This window comes from Odocoileus virginianus, chromosome 10 (genome assembly GCF_023699985.2).
Source record: "Odocoileus virginianus isolate 20LAN1187 ecotype Illinois chromosome 10, Ovbor_1.2, whole genome shotgun sequence".
NCBI lineage: Eukaryota > Metazoa > Chordata > Mammalia > Artiodactyla > Cervidae > Odocoileus > Odocoileus virginianus.
Window position 1 is genome coordinate 1,959,382 of NC_069683.1, and position 21,009 is coordinate 1,980,390.

At 42.5% G+C, this 21,009-nt stretch overlaps 1 protein-coding gene and 1 pseudogene across 1 annotated transcript; one reads left to right on the forward strand and one right to left on the reverse strand.

The window, feature by feature from the left end:
* Nucleotides 1–798: 798 nt before the first annotated feature.
* Nucleotides 799–1,747, reverse strand: LOC110137906 (olfactory receptor 1S1-like). The gene is given in 2 exon segments (XM_020894604.2): nt 799–831; nt 833–1,747. Coding segments are annotated over 2 exon segments (948 nt in total).
* Nucleotides 1,748–2,652: 905 nt separating this feature from the next.
* On the forward strand, nt 2,653–13,603 carry LOC110137905 (olfactory receptor 5B3-like; annotated as a pseudogene).
* Nucleotides 13,604–21,009: the final 7,406 nt, after the last annotated feature.

Sequence of the window (21,009 nt, forward strand, 5' to 3'; positions counted from 1 at the left end):
GACTCCACCTCTTGATGAGGAAGTGGCCAGTCCTTCAAGAGCACATGGGACGGAAATGTTGTCGCGTCATTCTTGGAAAACATAGCCTGCCACGGCCCCTGTTAATGTCTTGCTGACTCTCCTCCCAGGTATCTCCTTCTGCATATTCTGTTTTACATAAGTGGATTTTAACAATACACACTTTATTTGTCCTTATTAGATCACTTGTCATTTTGCAGGTTAGTAACATGGCTTGTCACACAGTGAGCTAGCAGTGGACTTGGGTCAGATCCGAAGCCTCTCGAGGACAAATCTAGGTCTTAAGCTGGCCCACGTGGCATAAAGAAAGCAGAGGTCAAGTGACGGCTCCTGTTGGAGCTATGGGACAGGGTGGATTTTGAGGTACTCGAGGAAGGATGTTAAGAGGATGTTTGGTAACCCACAGAAAAGCAGGTGGACTTTACACCTGCTTTTTAGCAATGTAGTTTGAAGGAATTGGTAACAACTGTCCTCAAAGATGCAGTAGCTAAACTATAGGTCGTACATGCACTTCTTATTGTCTAAGTTATGAACAATTTTCACAGAACTCTCTAGTTGCATAGATGATAATCAATAATGTATGTTACTGTTGTGAGTCACCATGGGCATAAGGCACTTTGTTTCCAAGATCAGTGCTGTGTGGAAAAGCCCCAGTCCCACAGTGACTGGAATAGGAGACAGATTTCTGAAAGCTCATCAAAAGTTAAACCATCCTGTCTATGCTTCGGACTCTGAGCAGAATCATCCATTTTGCAGTGGGGACGAAAGGCATTCAGACGCTCAGGGCATCACAGGGAGAGCCCTTTTTCCCACAGAGGAGCCTCCTCAGGGCCCCGTTCATGTCCTTGTTCCTCAGGCTGTAGATGAAGGGGTTCATCATGGGGGTCACCACGGTGAACAGCAGCGCCCCGATCTTGTCTCTGTTGTCAGGGTCAGAGGGCGAGGGGAAGAAGTAGACCCCCACGATGGTCCCGTAGAAGAGGAACACGACTGTCAGGTGAGAGCCACAGGTGGAGAAGGCTTTCCACCGCCCCTCTGGGCGTGAGAGTCTCAGGACAGCCCGGGTGATGCAGGCGTAGGAGACGAGGATGAGGGCGAAGGGCAGGGTGATGACCGACGAGCCCACGACAAAGAGCACGAGCTCGTTGACCGTTGTGTCCGAGCAGGACAGCCTGAGCAGCGGGGCCAAGTCACAGAAGAAGTGCAGGAGAGCGTGGCCGTCACAGAAGACAGATCGGAGGAGCAGAAGGGTGTGTGTCAGGGCGACAGCGTTACTGAGGGCCCAGGGGATGGCGGCCAGCCAAAGGCAGAGCCTGGGTCCCATGATGGTCGTGTAGTTCAGAGGATGGCAGATAGCCACAAAGCGGTCACAGGCCATGACCCCCAAGAGGAAGTTGTCAGTGACAACAAAGACAATGGAGAAATACATCTGTGTGATGCAGCTCTCATAGGAGATGGATGGACTCTTGGTCTGAATATTCATCAGCATTTTGGGGACTGAGGTGGAAATGGAGGAAATATCAGCCAAGGATAGGTTGGCGAGGAAGAGGTACATGGGGGTGTGAAGGTAAGGGTCCAAGCTGATGGCCAGAACGATGAGCGTGTTCCCCACCACGGTGACCAGGTACATAGCCAGGAAAAGTGCAAAGAGGAGCTCCTGCTTCCCAGGTTGGCTGGAGAGTCCCAGGAGGAGAAATTCGGAGATGCTCGTTTGGTTTCCTTCATGCATATTTCTGCTGATCTGGAGAAAGGACCACAAAGTCTTCACCCCCACACGAAAACCCAGTGTGGTACCATTCAACTGGGGTCATGGCAGGGAGGTGGACACTCCCTCTAGGCTGAAGGGGAATAAAGGGTGGAGAAAGATTACTTAATAAGGAACTCCGTCAGCAGTGCAGAGACTCAAGAAATGCCTTAGAAAGAAAAGTTGGTGACATGACAGATATTTCTCGATGAATATGTTTTAAACTCTAACATGGTTCTGAAAGTGACTTTTACAGTTGGCTCCAGATTAGTGACAAGCCCTGAACTGAGGACAATATATAAGGTATGTTCCATTCTCTAAAGATGTTGGATAACTCTGAAGGAATTACTTAAAAATGAACTAACTGGTCCCAAGACCTTTCCCACTATTCACTTGCATCCTTTTGAAGAGTCATTAAAGTGACGAGTTTGGGGACTAGCCAACTGGGTGTTAGGTATGCTCGTGAGAATAATTCAGGGGCCAACCCCCAAAGAACTGTTTTTGGAGGAGGTGTACACGGAGGGGAGACCAGACTTTCACTTCGTTCGCGCTTAGGTGTCAGGTGGATGGAGAATCTCAGGGGACACCTAAGAACCTACAGTCTCGGCTTTCCTCTCTGTCGGAAGATGGGGGCTCCGTGCATCAGCTCACTGCTTATGTGGCAGGACCGTCCTGCATCTCTCCTCACACGGGACACAGCGTGAGTTGCCCGCAGGCCAAGTGGTAGCTGCGGGAAGTCGCTGAGCTCAAGCCTCCTTGCTAGGACTCCAACCAGGAAGGAGCCTTTTGGGGTAGAGGAGGTTATAGAATAAGGGGTCAGGGAGGGGCTGTCCTAGGAGACGGCAGTCATAGAGAGATCAGGGAGAAAACTCATCACCCTTGTCAAGGAAATGCTTCGTGGACCAGTCCTTGAAAGGCCCCTGAAGAATCCCAAGTGTTCTCATGATGGAGCCGGCCTGCCACCCACACCTCGCCACCCCCGAGTGCTCCACGGCAGCGGAGAGAAGACGCCCCCTTTCCACTGCCAGTCCTCCTTACGGCTCCCCGCGCCACACCCCACGCTGCAGCGCCGACTCGGCTCAGAAGGGAGGACGCAGGCTGCGAAGGACGTGAAACTGAAGTTTCTAATCGGGCTGGGCTTTTGGCCACCTGAAAGTGAGTCTTTAGTTCCAAGTTAAAACTTATTTTTACAAGCTAAAAGTGATCAGAAAATGACAAGAACCTCCCAAGGTGCTAACCGGGGCAGGGATGTGACTATTGGGAAGAAAATTGGCCTGAGAGCCGAGAGGCACGGGTCTCCCCTTTCTGCTCTCCGGTATTCTATCCCTCTCGGTTTTCTCTCTCTCCACTGTTATCTGCAAAATCTTTGTCCCTCAAAGATTAGAGAGAGCCAAGTCTCCATGTAGGTTTTCTTTCCACAAAGGATCCAGAAGAAAATCAATTCTTGACCCCAGGATTCTGGAAAACTGAAGGCAGTGAAGACTGGAGTAGGAGGTCTGGGGTCTCATTGCCCCCATGAAGCTTGACTTACAGACGAGAGAGAGACAGAGAGAGAAACTTAGAGTGGAGGTGCCGAGGCCACACTAAAGAGAGACAGAGGACCAGCAGGCATCTCTACCCAACCTCAGGGCCAGACACGGAGCAGCCTTCCAGGGTCCTGGGAGGGTGAAGCCCCGGGCTGGTTTGCGCTTGACTAGCATGAGCAAGTGTGTATTTTGAGCGACAGTCTCTAACCTCCCCTTCCTGCCCTACCTGTCCTGCCACCAGAAGTCCTGCAAAACCCGCCCCGAGTCCCCGGGGCCCCTGCCTAACTAGCTGAGAGCAGCAATGCTGCCGTCTAACCGGGCTCACCTCTGGAAGAGGCTCGGACCTCAGGATGCCACTGGGCTCTAGAGCCAGCAGCTTAGCTTGTTGGGGGCAGGGCTGCAGGAGAGACAGACAGCAGGTCCTGTGTTCTTCCCGCAACCAGGCTCTTTCCCCAAGCGCAGCGCTGATCAGTCACGGCGCCGGGCTCACGTGGGACAGTGAGCTCCTCCTAGGTCCCTGGGGACAGTGTCCCTGGAGGGTTTTCCTCAGGACAGAGGGCTGTTTTCAGCTCCCAGGCTCGGTGAGGTGCACGGGGAATAGGCCGGCCGCCCTGTTTTCTTGTTTGTCTTCAGGCGCCTCTTCCCACCTGTGATTACCTGTTTGTAACTTAGTCGCCTATTACCTTTGGTAGCAAGTGAATTATTTGCTGCATGTCTTATGTTCCTAGCGAGATAGATGGTAAGAATTTTGAGTGTTCCTTCTCTGCTTTCTTGCTAGTGACAAGTAGAGCGAAAACAGTAAATACTTCAAGAGCCAACTGTAATTCCTGCACTTGGGATTATGACTCCAAAGAGACACCATCTCTCATGGAAGGGGGTAGACTACAGTCTCCTTTCCACTTGAATGAATGTTAGTGTTGGAAGGGAATCGGGAGACCCAGTGATTTGGCTCTTGGAGCTCGTAGTTGTAAACTAAAGAAGTAAACTCTGGGTTTTTCATGTTGAAAGGAAACGTATTGCAGTGATATTCAGTTGTTCACAGATACACTGGGAAGGCTGGAAATATAGACCTTGAAATAGACAGGAAAAAGGAAGGCTGTGTATACAGTGAAAGTGAAAGTTGCTCAGTTGTGTCCGACTCTTTTGTAGCCCACCAGGCTCCTCCATCCATGGAATTCTCCAGGCAAGAATACTGGAGTGGGTTGCCATTCCCTTCTCCAGGGCATCTTCCTGACCCAGGGGTTGAACCTGGGTCTCCTGCATTCCAGGCAGGTTCTTCAGTGTCTGAGCCAGTGGGGAAGCTCATATAGCCAGAAAGAAACCAAGGTTAACAGATCCTACCTCTACTCGCTGCACATGCTTCAGAGCCTAGTACAGTCACTGCTCACCCAGCCCGAGAAGAGTCGCCGCCTCCTCAGCAGGAGTCGGTGTAACCTGTGGACTAACTGCATAGATCCTTGTGACTAATATTTAAAATAACTGGGTAATGGAGCAAAATGTTCTGTCTATCTATCTGTCTGCTCATGACTAGGAAAGAAATGTGTGTGGAGCCAGAATCCTTATTTCTATGACTTGTCCATGAGGCATAATTTTGAGTTCCTTCTCCTACTACTGCTATGGTCTGAATATTTGTGTCCCCTTAAAATTGGTATGCTGAAACATGACCCCAGGTGATGGTATTAGGAGGTATAGTCTTGGAAGTTGATTAGGTCATGCGGACAGGGCCCTCAGGAATGGGATTAGCATCCTTATAAATGAGGTCTGAAAAAGCTCCCTTTCCCCTTCCACTTTGGGATGATATAATCAAAAAATGGCAGTCCATGAACCAGGAGGCAGGCTCTCACCAGACATTGAATTGCTAGAGTCTTGGTCTTGGACTTCTAGCCTCCAGTGCTGTGAGCAATAAATTTCTGTTTTTATAAGCCACCCGATTTATGGTATTTTGTTATAGCAACCCAGAAGCACTATAATAACCACTACCTCATCGCAGGTCTTCTCAGTTCTAGAGCCTGAAGGAAGAATTTAAGTCTTGATATTTTATTGGGAAGATGAAATCCCAGGGATTTAAGGAGGAGGACAATAGAGGGTGCAGAGGCTAGGCTAGATGCAACACAGCGCAATGAAAGGCGCTGTTGCAAGGGTGATTGTTCACAAGAAGCATGGTCTCTTTAGATATATTCAGTCAACCTACTCTTCTGGAAGGAGAAATCCTAGCTAGGATCAGTTCAGGGAGAGAAGAAATGGATACTTACATGCCCTGTTCCTTTTCATCTCTTGCTTCCCATCAGCCAGCGTCCATCCCATGGGGACCTGACACTCTCAAACTTGCAAGTTGCATCATCTGTCCCCTTGGAGGCCACATAGGAAGTTAGGAAGCATATTCCACAAGAAGACTTTCTGAGTCCAGAAGCTGAGGGAAGCTCTGCATGGGCATGCTGGGCATATAGGTTTAATGCAGGTATCAGCCAGCTGAGAGAGCTTGCAAAGAGCTAGCAGAGTTCCAAAGGTGAACTATGTCATTAGAAAGAAGAAAGTAATATAAGACTTGTGTTCAGCACCACCCAACTCCTGTGCTACTCATATCTATTCACATCCTCTGATTATCTCCAGTTCTCTAGTATAATTTTTGCCAAACAATGAAAATACTCTGAGAAGGGAAGTTCAAGCCCAGTTAGCCTAGAGCAAGGCTTCTCACTGTTTTATCCATTATTGCCCAGGCACCCCCTTAAGGAGCCTTTACAGATCCTTTAGTCTCACTTCTCTCCATCTCCCATGAAATCAAACATGATGACATAAGGCTTTCTCAGACAGGGTTGAGTTTCAGAAAGGCACAAACCATTCGAAGTCTGATTTTGTTCACCCCTGACGGGCTAACTTTTACCCATTGAGGGTGAATATCATCCTTGTTGAGACCCTCCCAGAGTGCTGGCAAGTCTTGATCTCCTGCAAAACTAGGTCAAAAATGTCATCAGAAAGTACCACAGTCCTCCTGTCTGTAGCTGGTGCTCCCTCCCTCCACCAACGGTCTTCCCCTTCCGCCACCATCACTCCACAGATGCCCTCACTCGGGGCTCAGAGTGTGGCAGGTCTAGATGGTTTTCTGGGAAACCCAGAATTTTCCCCTAGCTCTGCCACAGTCTGAGCCATGAGTGAAGTAATTCACCAAAATAAAGGCTTTGTTCACACATACAAAAATTTAGCCAAACTTTAGGCCAGCTTTCTTTATAATCAATCACCACGCACTGGAAACAACACAAAGGTCCTCACATGAGGAAGGAAAAAACAACAACCAAAAAAACCACTGCCTAAAATTTACATTATGGAATGCTACTCTGCAATTTAAATATTCTACTATAGACATCAAGTAACAATACAGCTGGACCTCAAACTGAATTATTCTAAGTGGAAGAGGTCACAAAGACTGCATGTTCTATGATTCTAGTTAAGGACACACTCGCAAAGGCAAAATTATGTGGAAAAACTATGGGTTATAAGGGTCGGTGGGTTGGTGACTGAGTTAACTGCAAAGAAACTCAGGGAAGTTTATAGTGGTTGACTGTGGTAGTGGTTACCCGACTCTACATCTGACCAGATTCTTACAGTCATACAGTAAAAAGTATGCATCTCACTGTTTGAAAATTATGTGCTAATTAAAAATGAAAACAATATAAAGTAACAAAAAAAAAACCCCCATGTACACACTCAAAATATCCAACATGGTCCCCACAGATAGTCTAGTTACTTCTTCCTAGAAAAGTAGGAAGAAGCACCGCAGACGTTTTCATGCAGCCAGCCCCCGAGAGCACCGTGCCTCTGTAAGTCACTCCTGGTTCCCATGCATTAGCTTCTGAAATCCAACTTGACTCTTGATGACCTCCCTTTAGAGGAACCAGACGGTGGTGCTAGGCTCTGTGATCACCCTGTATTCATCTAAATGTTAACAGTTGTTTGTACATGCAGGTCTTCTTCTGGCTGTTAAGATTTCCTATGACCCTACAGCCATAGCCGAGGAAACACTCCAAGGTAAAAATGAAATTGAGCAAATATGCTAAGCTTTACTTATATTCTCTATAATTTAGTTATATTAAAACTACAAACCCTCCTCTCAAGTTATTTTATAGACATTTCTTTATTTGATATTTACAAACACAATTCTATGGGTTTGGGGGGAAAAGTAATTCTATTGCATTTATTTTGCAAATGAAGAGGTGAATGATTTCTCTAAGAGCATAGAAAGAATGCGTGGAGAATTCTGAACTTGAATCCATATTAACACAGTTGACACTTTACTCCCTGACTGAGAGACCTTGGAGTCTTTGACCACCACTGGAGAGAGCTCCCCTGGCAGTATTTACGCTTTATTCCGGGGCTGAGAGACCTTGGAGTCTTTGACCACCACTGGAGAGAGCTCCCCTGGCAGTGTTTACGCTTTATTCCGGGGCTGAATTCTTCATTCCAAACAGCTCTTCAGGATTGACTGCTGCTGGTTTTCCAGCAGCAAGGAAAGCGTCTACACTCAGCTGCTGTTGTTCAGTAACTAAGTTGTATCCAATCCTTTGCAACCTCAGGGACTGTAGCCCACCAGACTCCTCTGTCCATGGGATTTTTCCAGGCAAGAATACTGGAGCGGGTTGCCATTCCCTTCTCCAGGGGCCTTTCTGACCCAGGGATTGAACTGATGTCTCCTGCACTGTCAGGAAGATTCTTTACTGCATTATACACATTCAGTGAAAACTGTAATTCATGCAAGAGCAATGTGGCAGCTACACGCAATGATTTACTAAGCACAGATATACTAATAGATATTTTGAACAATTGTTTAAACATTCAGGAGTTTTCTTTTTAAAAGCTGCGTATTAAACATCAAAACTTCTATCAGTAAGAAGTTAGCTGATACTTAGAAACATTATCATGATGTTCCTCTAAAAAGATTATTGAAAAAAATAGTCTAGGTGATGCACTGATTAGGTACTAATTTTATCTTGTTCACTATATGTGAGCCTCTTATTAGAGGCAAAGGGAAAGAAAGGAGAGTTACATGACCCTTCTTTAAATTACAGAAGAGACCAAAGCAAATTAGTAAGATTCAAATTTCATCTTAATATTGTCTCAGAATTTTATTTTTAATATTTCTAGCATAGCTACCCATGTTGGCAGTGATGTGGATAAAAATATAGGCTTTTGATTAGGTTTTAAATGGGTTTAAATCTTGAATCATCCTCATATCAGCTGTGTAATTGTACAGCACCACATTCCTTCAGAAATTCTCCATTCTCTAACAGTAAAATAAGAATAAGAATGCTACCTACCTTGCACACATACACATTTTTATATATTAAGCTCTTAGCATTTGTTGCAGAACATAGTATATAATAACATGATTATGTATATTAAGTTTGGTGAGCATAAAGCCTTCATGGGCTAGGCTTGTAAAGTGAAGTTGCCAGAGGTTTAGGAGGAAAATGATAGAGAATAGGAGATAGCATTGAATGGCTGTCTTTCCAAAGGATTCTGATTCAAATAAAAGGAATTAAAATATTGTTCCTACACAAGAACAGATTCACATAAAATATTTAACAACTTGAGGTTTGCCGCTAAAACAGACCTGCAGGGTAAAGGCAAGCCACAAATAATTATTCACCTTCCATCTGTGATTCAAATATGGGATTAAAGTACTGAAAAAAAGAATGAGTTTAAGAAAAGGAGACTCTTTAAACACAAGTTAAAATATGTCTTTCAAGGAATAATTTTTTTTAAGAAACTGGCTACATGAAAGTACCAAACCAGGTAATTGTATGGTGGAGCAGGAACAGAGTGAGAAGTGCTGGAGGGTGTAGAGAGTCTCAGGGACTTTATGGTGTGACAAAAGGCAAATTGAGAAGCAGCTTCAAGATTTCACAACTCACACATAAAGCACCACATGCTGCACCCATCTTGCCAAATCAATGTAGAAACCATCATTCTATCCTAATAATGTTATAGCTGACACTAAGCAGGGATGATAAACAGGTTTACTCATTGGTTTTTAATGCAATGTCTCACTGATTTCTCAATAGCACCTTGAGTTAGATCTCACTGTGGGAAATAGATGGGGACATAGTGGAAACAGTGTCAGACTTTATTTTGGGGGGCTCCAAAATCACTGCAGATGGTGATTGCAGCCATGAAATTAAAAGATGATTACTCCTTGGAAGGAAAGTGATGACAAACCTAGATAGCATATTAAAAAGCAGACACATGACTTTACCAACAAAGGTCAGTCTGGTCAAGGCTATGGTTTTTCCAGTGGTCATGTATGGATGTGAGAGTTGGACTGTGAAGAAAGCTGAGCTCTGAAAAATTGATGCTTTTGAACTATGGTGTTGGAGAAGACTCTTGAGAGTCCCTTGGACTGCAAGGAGATCCAACCAGTCCATCCTAAAGGAAATCAGTCCTGGGTGTTCATTGGAAGGACTCATGCTGAAGCTGAAACTCCAGTACTTTGGCCACCTCATGCAAAGAGTTGACTCGTTGGAAAAGACCCTGATGCTGGGAGTGGTTGGGGGCAGGAGGAGAAGGGGACGACAGAGGATGAGATGGCTGGATGGCATCACCAACTCTATGGGCATGAGTTTGAGTAAACTCTGGGAGTTGGTGATGGACAGGGAGGCCTGGCGTGCTGAGGTTCATGGGGTCGCAAAGAGTTGGACATGACTGAGCAATTGAACTTGAACTTGAACTACTTTTATTTTGTAGATGGAAAATTTTAGGTTCAGGGGACTTACGTTAGGATTCATGATTTCTGGATAGCAAACAGTAAGGCTGACCTGCAAATCATCCCAGGGTCCAAGCTCTATATATGCTGCTATGCTTTCCCCACAGAATCACCTCTACTGGTTGTGTAAGTCCCTACTGGTCCAGTTATCCCACCACATACACTGTGTATATAAGTCTCAGTAACTAACACCATGAAAGTCCAAACACTGGATTTGAACCAATGGAACGAATGAGCAATTTTAAATTAGGTTAAATTTAATTTGATTTAAATTTAACTTAATTACAGTTAAATTTACTTATTTACAGTTAAATACTTTGGCCACCTGATGTGAAGAGCTGACTCCCTGGAAAGGACCTTGACGCTGGGAAAGATTGAAGGCAGGGGGAAAAGTGGATGACAGAAGATGAGATGGTTGGATGGTATCACTGACTCAATGGAATGAGTTTGAGCAGGCTCAGAGAGTTGGTGAAGGACAGGGAAACCTAGCACACTGCAGTCCATGGGGCCGCAAATAGTCGGACACGACCGAGGGACTGAACAACAATTTGATTTAAATTCAATTAAGATCATTTTGCTTAGAAATCACTCTATTTGGATCAGATACTTGGCTTGCCATCAATATTTATGTAATATGAATCAAACCAGTCAGTCCTAAAGGAAATCAACCCTGAATATTCATTGGAAGGACTGATGCTGAAACTGAAGCTCCAATAATTTGACCACCTGGTATGAAGAGTTAACTTATTGAAAAAGACCCTGATGCTGGGAAAGATTGAAGGTAGGAGGAGAAGAGGGTGGGAAAGGATGAAAATGTTAGATAATATCACAGATTCAAAGGAAATGAATCTGAGCAAATTCTGGGAGATAGTGGAGGACAGGGGAGCCTGGCATGCTGCAGTCCATGGGTTCACAAGGACTTGGATACAACTTAGCAAAACTGAACAACAACAACAAAATATAAATAAATTCTCACCATCTTGTTCCTCACTATTTAAATAAAAATAAAAACTAACCAACCTCTAGCAATTGCGAGATGAATCAATGGATATATATGCAAAGTGTCTAGAGCTGTTATGGTAGTTGAGTGATGTAACAGTGTAAGCTTTTGGTGGTGGTTTAGTCGCTAAGTCGTGTCCAACTCTTGTGCCCCCATGGACTGTAGCCTGCCAGTTTCTTCTGTCCATGGGAGTCTCCAGGCAAGAATACTGGAGTGGGTCACCATTCCCTTCTCCAGAGGATCTTCCCAATCCAGGTTTTGAAACCAGGTCTCCTGCACTGCAGGCAGACTTTTTACTGTCTGAGGCATCAGGGAAGCCCTCTTTACCCTTACAAGCTCATCTCCTGTAATGCTTGAGCTGCTCAGACGTTCCTTTCTGCAGCCGTTGCCACTCCGGAGAATGACTTTTTGACATTAGTGGCCTGCGATCACTACACAGCAGTGTGTAAACCCCTAAATTACACCACCACCATGACACTGTGTGTGTGTGCACATCTGATTATAGCTGCTATGTTTGTGGCTTCCTGAAAGCCTCCATCCATGTTGGGAATACATTCTGTCTCTCTATATGTAGATCCAATATGGTCCATCACTTTTTCTGTGATATTCCAGCCATCATGGCTCTGTCTTGTTCTGACAGGCATGTACGTGAGATGGTTCCTATTTATGTAGCCAGCTTCAACATCTTTGTGGCTCTCTTGGTTATCTTCAGTTCAGTTCAGTCGCTCAGTCATGTCCGACTCTTTGCTACCCCATGAAATGCAGCACACCAGGCCTTGCTGTCCATCACCAACTCCCAAAGTTTACTCAAACTCATGCCCATCAAGTCGGTGATGCCATCCAGCCATCTCATTCTCTGTTGTCCCCTCCTCCTCCTGACCCCAATCCCTCCCAGCATCAGGGTCTTTTCCAATGAGTCAGCTCTTTGCATCAGGTGGCCAATGTATTGGAGTTTCAGCTTCAGCATCAGTCCTTCCAATGAACACCCAGGGCTGATCTCCTTTAGGATGGACTAGTTGGATCTCCTTGCAGTCCAAGGGACTCTCAAGAGTCTTCTCCAACACCACAGTTCACAAGCATCAATTCTTCGGCACTCAGCTTTCTTCACAGTCCAACTCTCACATCCATACATGACTACGGGAAAAACCATAGCCTTGACCAGATGGACCTTTGTTGGCAAAGTAATGTCTCTGCTTTTTAATATGCTATCTAGGTTGGTCATAACTTTCCTTCCAAGGAGTAAGCATCTTGTAATTTGATGGCTGCAATCACCATCTGCAGTGATTTTGGAGCCCAGAAAAATAAAGTCAGCCACTATTTCCACTGTTTCCCCATCTATTTGGCATGAAGTGATGGGACCAGATGCCATGATCTTAGTTTTCTTAATGTTGAGCTTTAAGCCAACTTTTTCACTCTTCTCTTTCACTTTCATCAAGAGGCTTTTTAGTTCCTCTTTACTTTCTGCCATAAAGGTGGTGTCACCTGCATATCTGAGGTTATTGATATTTCTCCTGGCAATCTTGATTCCAGTTTGTGCTTCTTCCAGCCCAGCGTTTCTCATGATGTACTCTACATGTAAGTTAAATAAGTGACAATACACGGTGACAATACACAGCCTTGACATACTCCTTTTCCTATTTGGAACCAGTCTGTTGGTCCATGTCCAGTTCTAACTGTTGCTTCCTAATCTGCATATAGGTTTCTCAAGAGGCAGGTCACGTGGCCTGGTATTCCCATCTCTTTAAGAATTTTCCATAGTTTATTGTGATCCACACAGTCAAAGACTTTGGCATAGTCAATAAAGCAGAAATAGATGTTTTTCTGGAACTTTCTTGCTTTTTTGATGATCCAGAAGATGCTGGCAATTTGATCTCTGGTTTGTCTGCCTTTGCTAAATCCATCTTGAACATCTGGGAGTTCTCGGATCATGTACTGTTGAAGTCTAGTTTATAGAATTTTGAGCATTGTTTTGCTAGCCGGTGAAATGAGTGCAATTGTGTGGTAGTTTGAACATTCTTTGGCATTGCCTTTCTTTGGGATTGGAATGAAAACTGACCTTTTCCAGTTCTGTGGCCACTGCTGAGTTTTCCAGATTTGCTGGCATATTGAGTGCAGCACTTTCACAGCATCATATTTCAGGATTTGAAATAGCTCAACTGTAATTCCATCACCTCCACTAGCTTTGTTTGTAGTGATGCTTTCTAAAGCCCACTTGACTTCACATCCCAGGATGTCTGGCTTTAGGTGAGTGATCACACCGTTGTGATTATCTGGGTGGTAAAGATCTTAATACCCTCCATATTCATATTTACCACCATCCTAAAGATGCACTCCTCTGCAGGGTACCAGAAGGCTTTATCCACCAGTGCCTCCCACCTCACTGCAGCCTCCATCTTCTACGGGGCACTCATTTTCATGCACTTATAGCCCAGCTCCAGCCATCTGATGGACACTGACAATATGGCATGTGTGTCCTACAGTAGCGTCGTCCCCAAGATCAATTCTGTGGTCTCTAACCCAGGAACAAGGATGTGAAGAGTGCATTAAAGAAGGTTCTTTAGTAGGCAAAATTGTCTCTAGGTTTGTGATTTTTGATGTCATAGGATTCATGGAAACCTTGTTTTATTTTTCTCAGGTCTTCTCTATGTATGCAATCACATTTAAAGGCTACACTGAATTAAATTCCTGAAGGCATATCCTTCTCAAGGAAAATTTATGTCCAGAATTATAATACCTGAATTTAAATGGCTAAGATGAAGCACAACATATCTTGTGTCCAACTTGTCAAAAACTTTGTCAAGGAGATTTTTGACTAAATATCTCATTCTATATGCATGTCCTCTACCACATGCCACTCTAAGGATACATGTGAAACAGAGGCATAAATGAACCCATGAACAGAGGTCTCTGTATGTGCCTCACATGGATGCATATTTATGGGAGTGTGAAATTTGCCATATATGATGGAATGTGTCTGGTTTTTTTAATTTAAATAATTCAAGTAATTAATTAGAGCATTAAAACATCAATTTAAGTTGAATGTTACTTATTTCTTTTGTTGAATTTCATAAGTGTTATAACACTTATAAATGTTATAAGTGGCCTAGATTGAAAATAAAATGATAAATTTTAAATAAAAGTATTTGCTTTTTCACATTTTATCTATAGATTCATAAGTATAGCACATTAAGTTAATTTTTATGGTTGACTGAGTCATTTTATACAATCAACATGTTCACATTAAATTTTACAAAAGAATAGAAGAGCCAGAGTCCAATAAAAATGGAGGAAAAAAACATTTTTAATTAGAAAATCACTGCATATAAGTTATAATTGACTGAAATTATTCTGAATGTTCATATAAATATAAACATGACATATCTGTCAGTATGTTTCTCATCTTGGAGCCATTTCTAATTATTATTTTAAATGATTCTTTAAGAGCTATTTTAGTTTACATAAAATATCAAAAATAGAACCAAATGTTTCTATGTAATTTTGTGGCAGGCTGAAAATAGCCTGCTTAAAGATCCAAGGCTTAATTACTGGAATCTGTGAATACTAATTTATGTGGCAAAAAAAAATGACTATTTAGAATGACTATTAAGAATTTTAATTTGAGAGGTTATCCTGAATTATCTCTGTGTATCCTAAACCCTAAGGAAATCCCATGTATTATTACAGGAAGGAGTTAGAGAGGATAGGGTTCTGGGAAAATGCAGGAAGAGAATGCAGAAAGACTGGGAATATGGGTGTTTATCTAGACAACAACTGCACAGGAAGAATCTGTCTGGTGTAAAAATTTGGGAACTCTGGACTCTAAAGGCTTGCAACCTTCAGGGGAAGATTTGGATGATAAATTTTGATTGATTTCAGCTCTTACAGACCCATTTCTCACCCCTCGTGGTGTTACAGGCAGCTATGTTTGTGCTCCTAGAGCAGCTCTCAGCAACCAGGCTAGCAAAAAGGACTCTTATTTTCCCAATACTGGGAACTTGTGCCCTGCTTTCTGATTGTTGCTTCTAATCACAAAGTTGCAAACAAAGAGATAGGCAGCCATTGTTGCTGCAATAGAGATCTCAAGAAAATTAGAGATACCAAGGGAACATTTCATGCAAAGATGGGCACTATAAAGGACAGAAATGGTATGGATCTAACAGAAACAAAATAGATTAAGAAGAGGTGGCAAGAAAACACAGAACTGAAATGAAATGACAATTGCTCAGTCGTGTCCAACTCTTTTCAACCCCATGACTATACCGTCCATGGAATTCTCCAGGCCAGAACACTGGAGTGGGTAGCAGTTCCCTTCTCCAGGGCATCTTCCCAACCTAGAGATTGAACCCACGTCTCCCTCATTGCAGGCAGATTCTTTACTGTTTAAGCCACAAGGGAAACCCAAGAATACTGGAGTGGGTAGCCTATCCTTTCTCCAGCAGATCTTCCCGACCCAGGAATTGAACCAGGGACTCCTGCATTGCAGGTGGATTCTTTACCAGTTGAGCTACCAGTGAAGCCCTGAATACACAGAACTATACAGAAAAGACTTCAATGACCCAGATAAGCACAATGGTGTGATCAGTAACCTAGAGCCACTCATCTTGGAGTGCAAAGCCAAGGTGCCTTAGGAAGCATCACTATGGACAAGGCTAACAGAGGTGATGGAATTCCAGCTGGGCTATTAAAAATCCTAAAAGATGATGGTATGAAAGTGCTGCACTCAACATGCCAGCAAATCTGGAAAACTCAGCAGTGGCCACAAAACTGGAAAAAGTCAGTTTTCATTTCAATCCCATCCCAAAGAAAGGCAATGCCAAAGAATGTTCAAACTACCACACAATTGCACTCATTTCACCGGCTAGCAAAACAATGCTCAAAATTCTACAAGCTAGACTTCAACAGTACATGATCCGAGAACTCCCAGATGTTTAAGATGGATTTAGAAAAGGCAGACAAACCAGAGATCAAATTGCCAACATCCATTGGGTCATAGAAAAAGCAAGAGGAAAGAGTCCGGAAAAACACCTACTTCTGCTTCACCTACTTCACTACTTCATACTTGGCTATGCTAAAGGTTTTGACTGTGTGGATCTGAACAAACTAAAGAAAACTTTTCAAGAGATGGGAATACCACACCATCTGACCTGCCTCCTGAGAAATCTGTATGCAGGTCAAGAAGCAACAGTTAAAACAATGGACTGATTCCAAACTGGGAAAGGAATATGTCAAGGCTATATATTGTCATCCTGCTTATTTAACTTCTGTGCAGAGTACATCATGAGAAATGCTTGGCTGGATTAAGCACAAGCTGGAATAAAGCCTGCCAGGAGAAATATCAATAACCTCACATATGCAGGTGACACCACCCTTATGGCAGAAAGTGAAGAGGAACTAAAGAGCCTCTTGATGAAAGTGAAAGAGAAGAGTGAAAAACTTGGCTTAAAACTCAGCATTCAAAAAACTAAGATCATGGCAAGCAGTCTCATCACTTCAAGGCAAATAGGTGGGGAAACAATGACAGACTTTATTTTCTTGGGCTCCAAAATCACCACAAATTGTGATTGCAGCCATGAAGTTAAGACACTTGCTCCTTGGAAGACAAGTTATGACCAACCTAGAAAGCATATTAAAAAGTGGAGACATCACTTTGCTAACACAAGTCTATCTAGTCAAAGCTATGGTTTTTTTCCAGTACTCATGTATGGATACGGGAGTTGAACTATAAAGAAGGCTGAGTGCTGAAGAATTGATGCTTTTGAACTGTGGTGTTGGAGAAGACTCTAGAGAGTCCCTTGGACTGCAAGGAGATCCAACCAGTCCATCCTAAAGGAGGTCAGCCCTGGGTGTTCATTGGAAGGACTAATGATGAAGCTGAAACTCCAATATTTTGGCCACCTGATGAGAACTGACTCATTGGAAAAGACCCCAGGGCTGGGAAAGATTGAAGGCAGGAGGAGAAGGGAAGGCAGAGGATGAGATGGTAGAATGACAACACTGACTGGATGGACATGAGTTTGAGTAAACTCCAGAAGATGGTGAAGGACAGAGAAGACTGGCGTGCTGCAGGCCATGGGACCACAAAGAGTTAGACACGACTGAGTGACTGAGCAACAACCCCCTCAGCTGAAGTGATTTCCAGGGAATTTTGAAAGATGTGTGTGTGTGAGTCACTCAGTCATGTTCGACTCTCTGCGACCCCATGGACTGTAGCCCACCAGGATCCTCTGTCCATGGGATTCTCCAGGCAAGGTACTGGAGTGGGTTGCCATTATCTTTCCTGGGGGATCTTCCCACCCCAGGGATTGAACTTGGGTCTCCTGCACTGCAGGCAGACTCTACCATCTGAGCCACCAAGGAGCTGCATTAAAAAATACAGTGCTCTTTTTATTTGCTCACATTATTTTTCTCTTTTCCCCCTCTTTGGGAGCCCTAAATTAAAATCCAGGACATTCAAAAATGACTACATATATGGGGACATTGTAAAGTGACCACAGTTACCCAGGAAAGGGTCAGAAAAGAACTGAGAAGACCTTAAGTTTACATTCCAGGCTGATTCTTGGCATAGCAACATCCTACAACAATAAAAAATCAAAAACAAGAAACAAAAGCAATAGTAGAAAGCATCAAACCCTGGGGAAAGAAGAAAATCTTATGTCCAGAATTGGCAGATTAAATTGTTTAGTTTTAAACAGTAACAGCAGCAAATCACTAGGCAAACAAACAAACAAGAAAGTCTGTCCAATTCAAAGGGAAAAACTAAACAGAAACTGTCTCTGAAAAAGACCTGATTTTAGATTACTAAACAAAAACATTTTAAAAAGTTTTCTTTAAAATGCTCAAAGAACTAAAGGAAGATGTGCAAAAAGTCAAGGAAACAATATGTGAACAAAATGGAAATCTCAATAAAGAGATAGAAAACCTAACAGTAGAAGTTATCCCTGAGGAAAACCAGATGTTACTCTAACAAGGAAAAATTTAAATTAGATAACACAAATCTGGTCAAAGAACTACAGAATACCAAGCCTGAAAATGCAAAGGAAAATATGAGAACAATGTCTCACCAAATAGAGAATATCAGTGTATATATACATATTATTTCAAAAACCAAATAGAAATTTTAAGTTGAAATAAATGAAATATACAATTTACCAAAGTTGATTAGTAGCAAATTTAAGCTGACAGAATAAAAAAATTAAAGAGTTTTAAGATAGACAGTCTGAGGAACAAAAATTCAAAAGTAATAAAGAAAATTAAACAGTTCAGAGACACACAGGATGCTATCAAGAGTACAAATATATGTATAATGGGGAATCTCAAAAGAAGACAGAAACTGCAAAAAGAATATTTGAAGAAGTGATTCCTGAGGAAAGAATGAAATATATATAGATTCAGATATTTTAGCAAAGTGAGACTTAAACTATTAATGACAAAATTGTTAACATATTTTTAACATTACATATAATTTGTTGATGCTTAAAGAATCCACCTGCAATGCAGGAGACCCTGGTTCATTTTCTAAGTCAGGAAGATCCCCTGAAGAAGGGATAGGCTACCCACTGCAGTATTCTTGGGCTTCCCTGGTGTCTCAGTTGGTAAAGAATCCATCTGCAATGCAGGAGACCTGGGTTTGATCCCTGGGTTGGTAAGATTCCCTGGAGGAGGGCATGGCAATGCATTCCAGTATTCTTGCCTGGAGAATCCCCACGGACAGAGGAACTTGGAGGGCTGCAGTCCACAGGGTCACAAAGAGTTGGACATGACTGAGCAACTAAGCATAGCACATCACATTGTAACTCCTGGTACTTAAAAGTTTTAAATCAAACATTATATATTTAAGTTCATTAAAGTATGCCTTTAACTCTCCCTATCATGTTAATCATTCTTTTTTTTTTCTTCTTACAAGATTACATTGCTTTACACAGGCATTTATTTTCTTAACTAAATTTCCATCTGAAATTATCTAAAAGTAATACATTTTACATGATCATTTTAATTGATAAAACATGTAAAGCATGGAAAGAAATGTAATTTTAGGCCTGCCCACCCAGCGCTGTGGGAGCAAGCACACACAGTCTGGCCACATGCAGCAGCCGGACCCTTGGCTGACCCAGGGAGCCCCACAGAGATGTGGACTAGACATTTGTCTATTAAAAATAAAACTGCTCTAAGAGGAACAAGATGGCAGAGGAGCACGTGGACATGGAATACATCTGTCTCCATGGATACATCAGGAACACACCTTCAGACACAGAAGTGCATGCAGAATGCCAGCTAGAGCAGACAGGAGTACCTGACCAGCAGAAAAGAATATATAGACCCATGCAAAACTTGAGATCATTCCCTGAGCCTTTGGAGTAGGAGCACTGACTCCAAGACCCTAGACTACCAGAGAACTAACGCTAGGGTGTGTCAAATAGTGAGAACTCACACAAAGGAAACCACTGGAATACAAGACCCACCATCACCCAACCACTGATAGCAGACTGTGCAGGACGCCCCATCTAAACAACAAACAAAACAAAAATACAAAGCCAGTCATCAGCAGACAGGGTTACCACTTCACTCAGCCTTGCCCATCAGAGGAAAAACAAACAAACAAGTGAACAAAAACTCAGCACAAATCTCATCCTATAAGAAACTTACACAAACCACTGGACCAACCTTCGAGGGTAGAAACCAAAAGGAAGAAAGAATTCAACCTTGAAGCCTGGGAAAAGGAGACCTCAAACACAATAAGTTAAAAAAAAAAGAAAAGAAAAGAAAAAGCAGAGAAATACTACACAAATGAAGGAACAAACTAGAAACACAGAAGTCCAAATAAAGAAGAGGAAATAGGAAAACTACCTGAAAAATAATTCAAAATAATGATAGTAAAGATGGTCAAAAACCTTGAAAGTAAAATGGAGAAAATGCAAGAATCAACTAACAAAGACCTAGAAGAATTAAAGAATAAACCTGCAGAGACTAACAAACAACACAAATTACTGAAGTTAAAAATACTCTGGAAGGAATCAATAGCAGAATAACTGAAGCAGAAGAACAAATCAGTGAGCTGGAAGATAAAATGATGGAAATAACTTCTGAAGAGCAGAATAAAAAAAGAAAGGATATGAGAAAAATTTTGAAGAGATTATAGTTGAAAATTTCCCCAACACGGAAAAGGAAATAGTCAATCAAGTCCAAGAGGCACAAAGAGTCCCATACAAGATTAACCCAGGGAGAAATGTGCTAAGACACATACTACTCAAACTAACAAAGACTAAACACAAAGAAAGAATATTAAAAGCAGCAAGGGGGAAGCAACAAGTAACATACAAGGGGAACCTCACACTCTTAACAGATGACCTTTCAGCAGAAACTCTGTAGGCCAGAAGGGAATGGCAGGATATACTTAAAGTACTGAAAAGGAAAAATCTACAACCAAGATTACTGTACCCAGCAAGGATCTCATTCAAAATTGATGGAAAAATCAAAAGTTTTTCAGACAAGCAAAACTTAAGAGAATCCAGTACCACCAAACCAGATTTACAACAAATGTTAAATGGACTTATATAGTCAAGAAATACAAGAGAAGAAAAAAGATGTACAAAATACACCCCAAACAATTAAGAAAATGGCATTAGGAACTTATATATCAATAATTACTTTAAATGTAAATAGATTAAATGCTCCAACCAAAAGACACAGACTGGCTGAATGGATACAAAAACAAGACCCATATATATATATATATATATACTGTCTACAAGAAACCTACTTCAGACCTCAAGACACATATGACTGAAAGTGAGAGGATGGAAAAATATACTCCTCGCAAATGGGACACAAAAGAAAGCTGGAGTAGCAATCCTCATATCAGACAAAATAGACCTTAAAATAAAGATTACGAGAGATAAGGAAGGACACTACATAAAGATCAAGGGATCAATCCAAGAGAAACACATAACAATTGTAAATATCTAGGCAT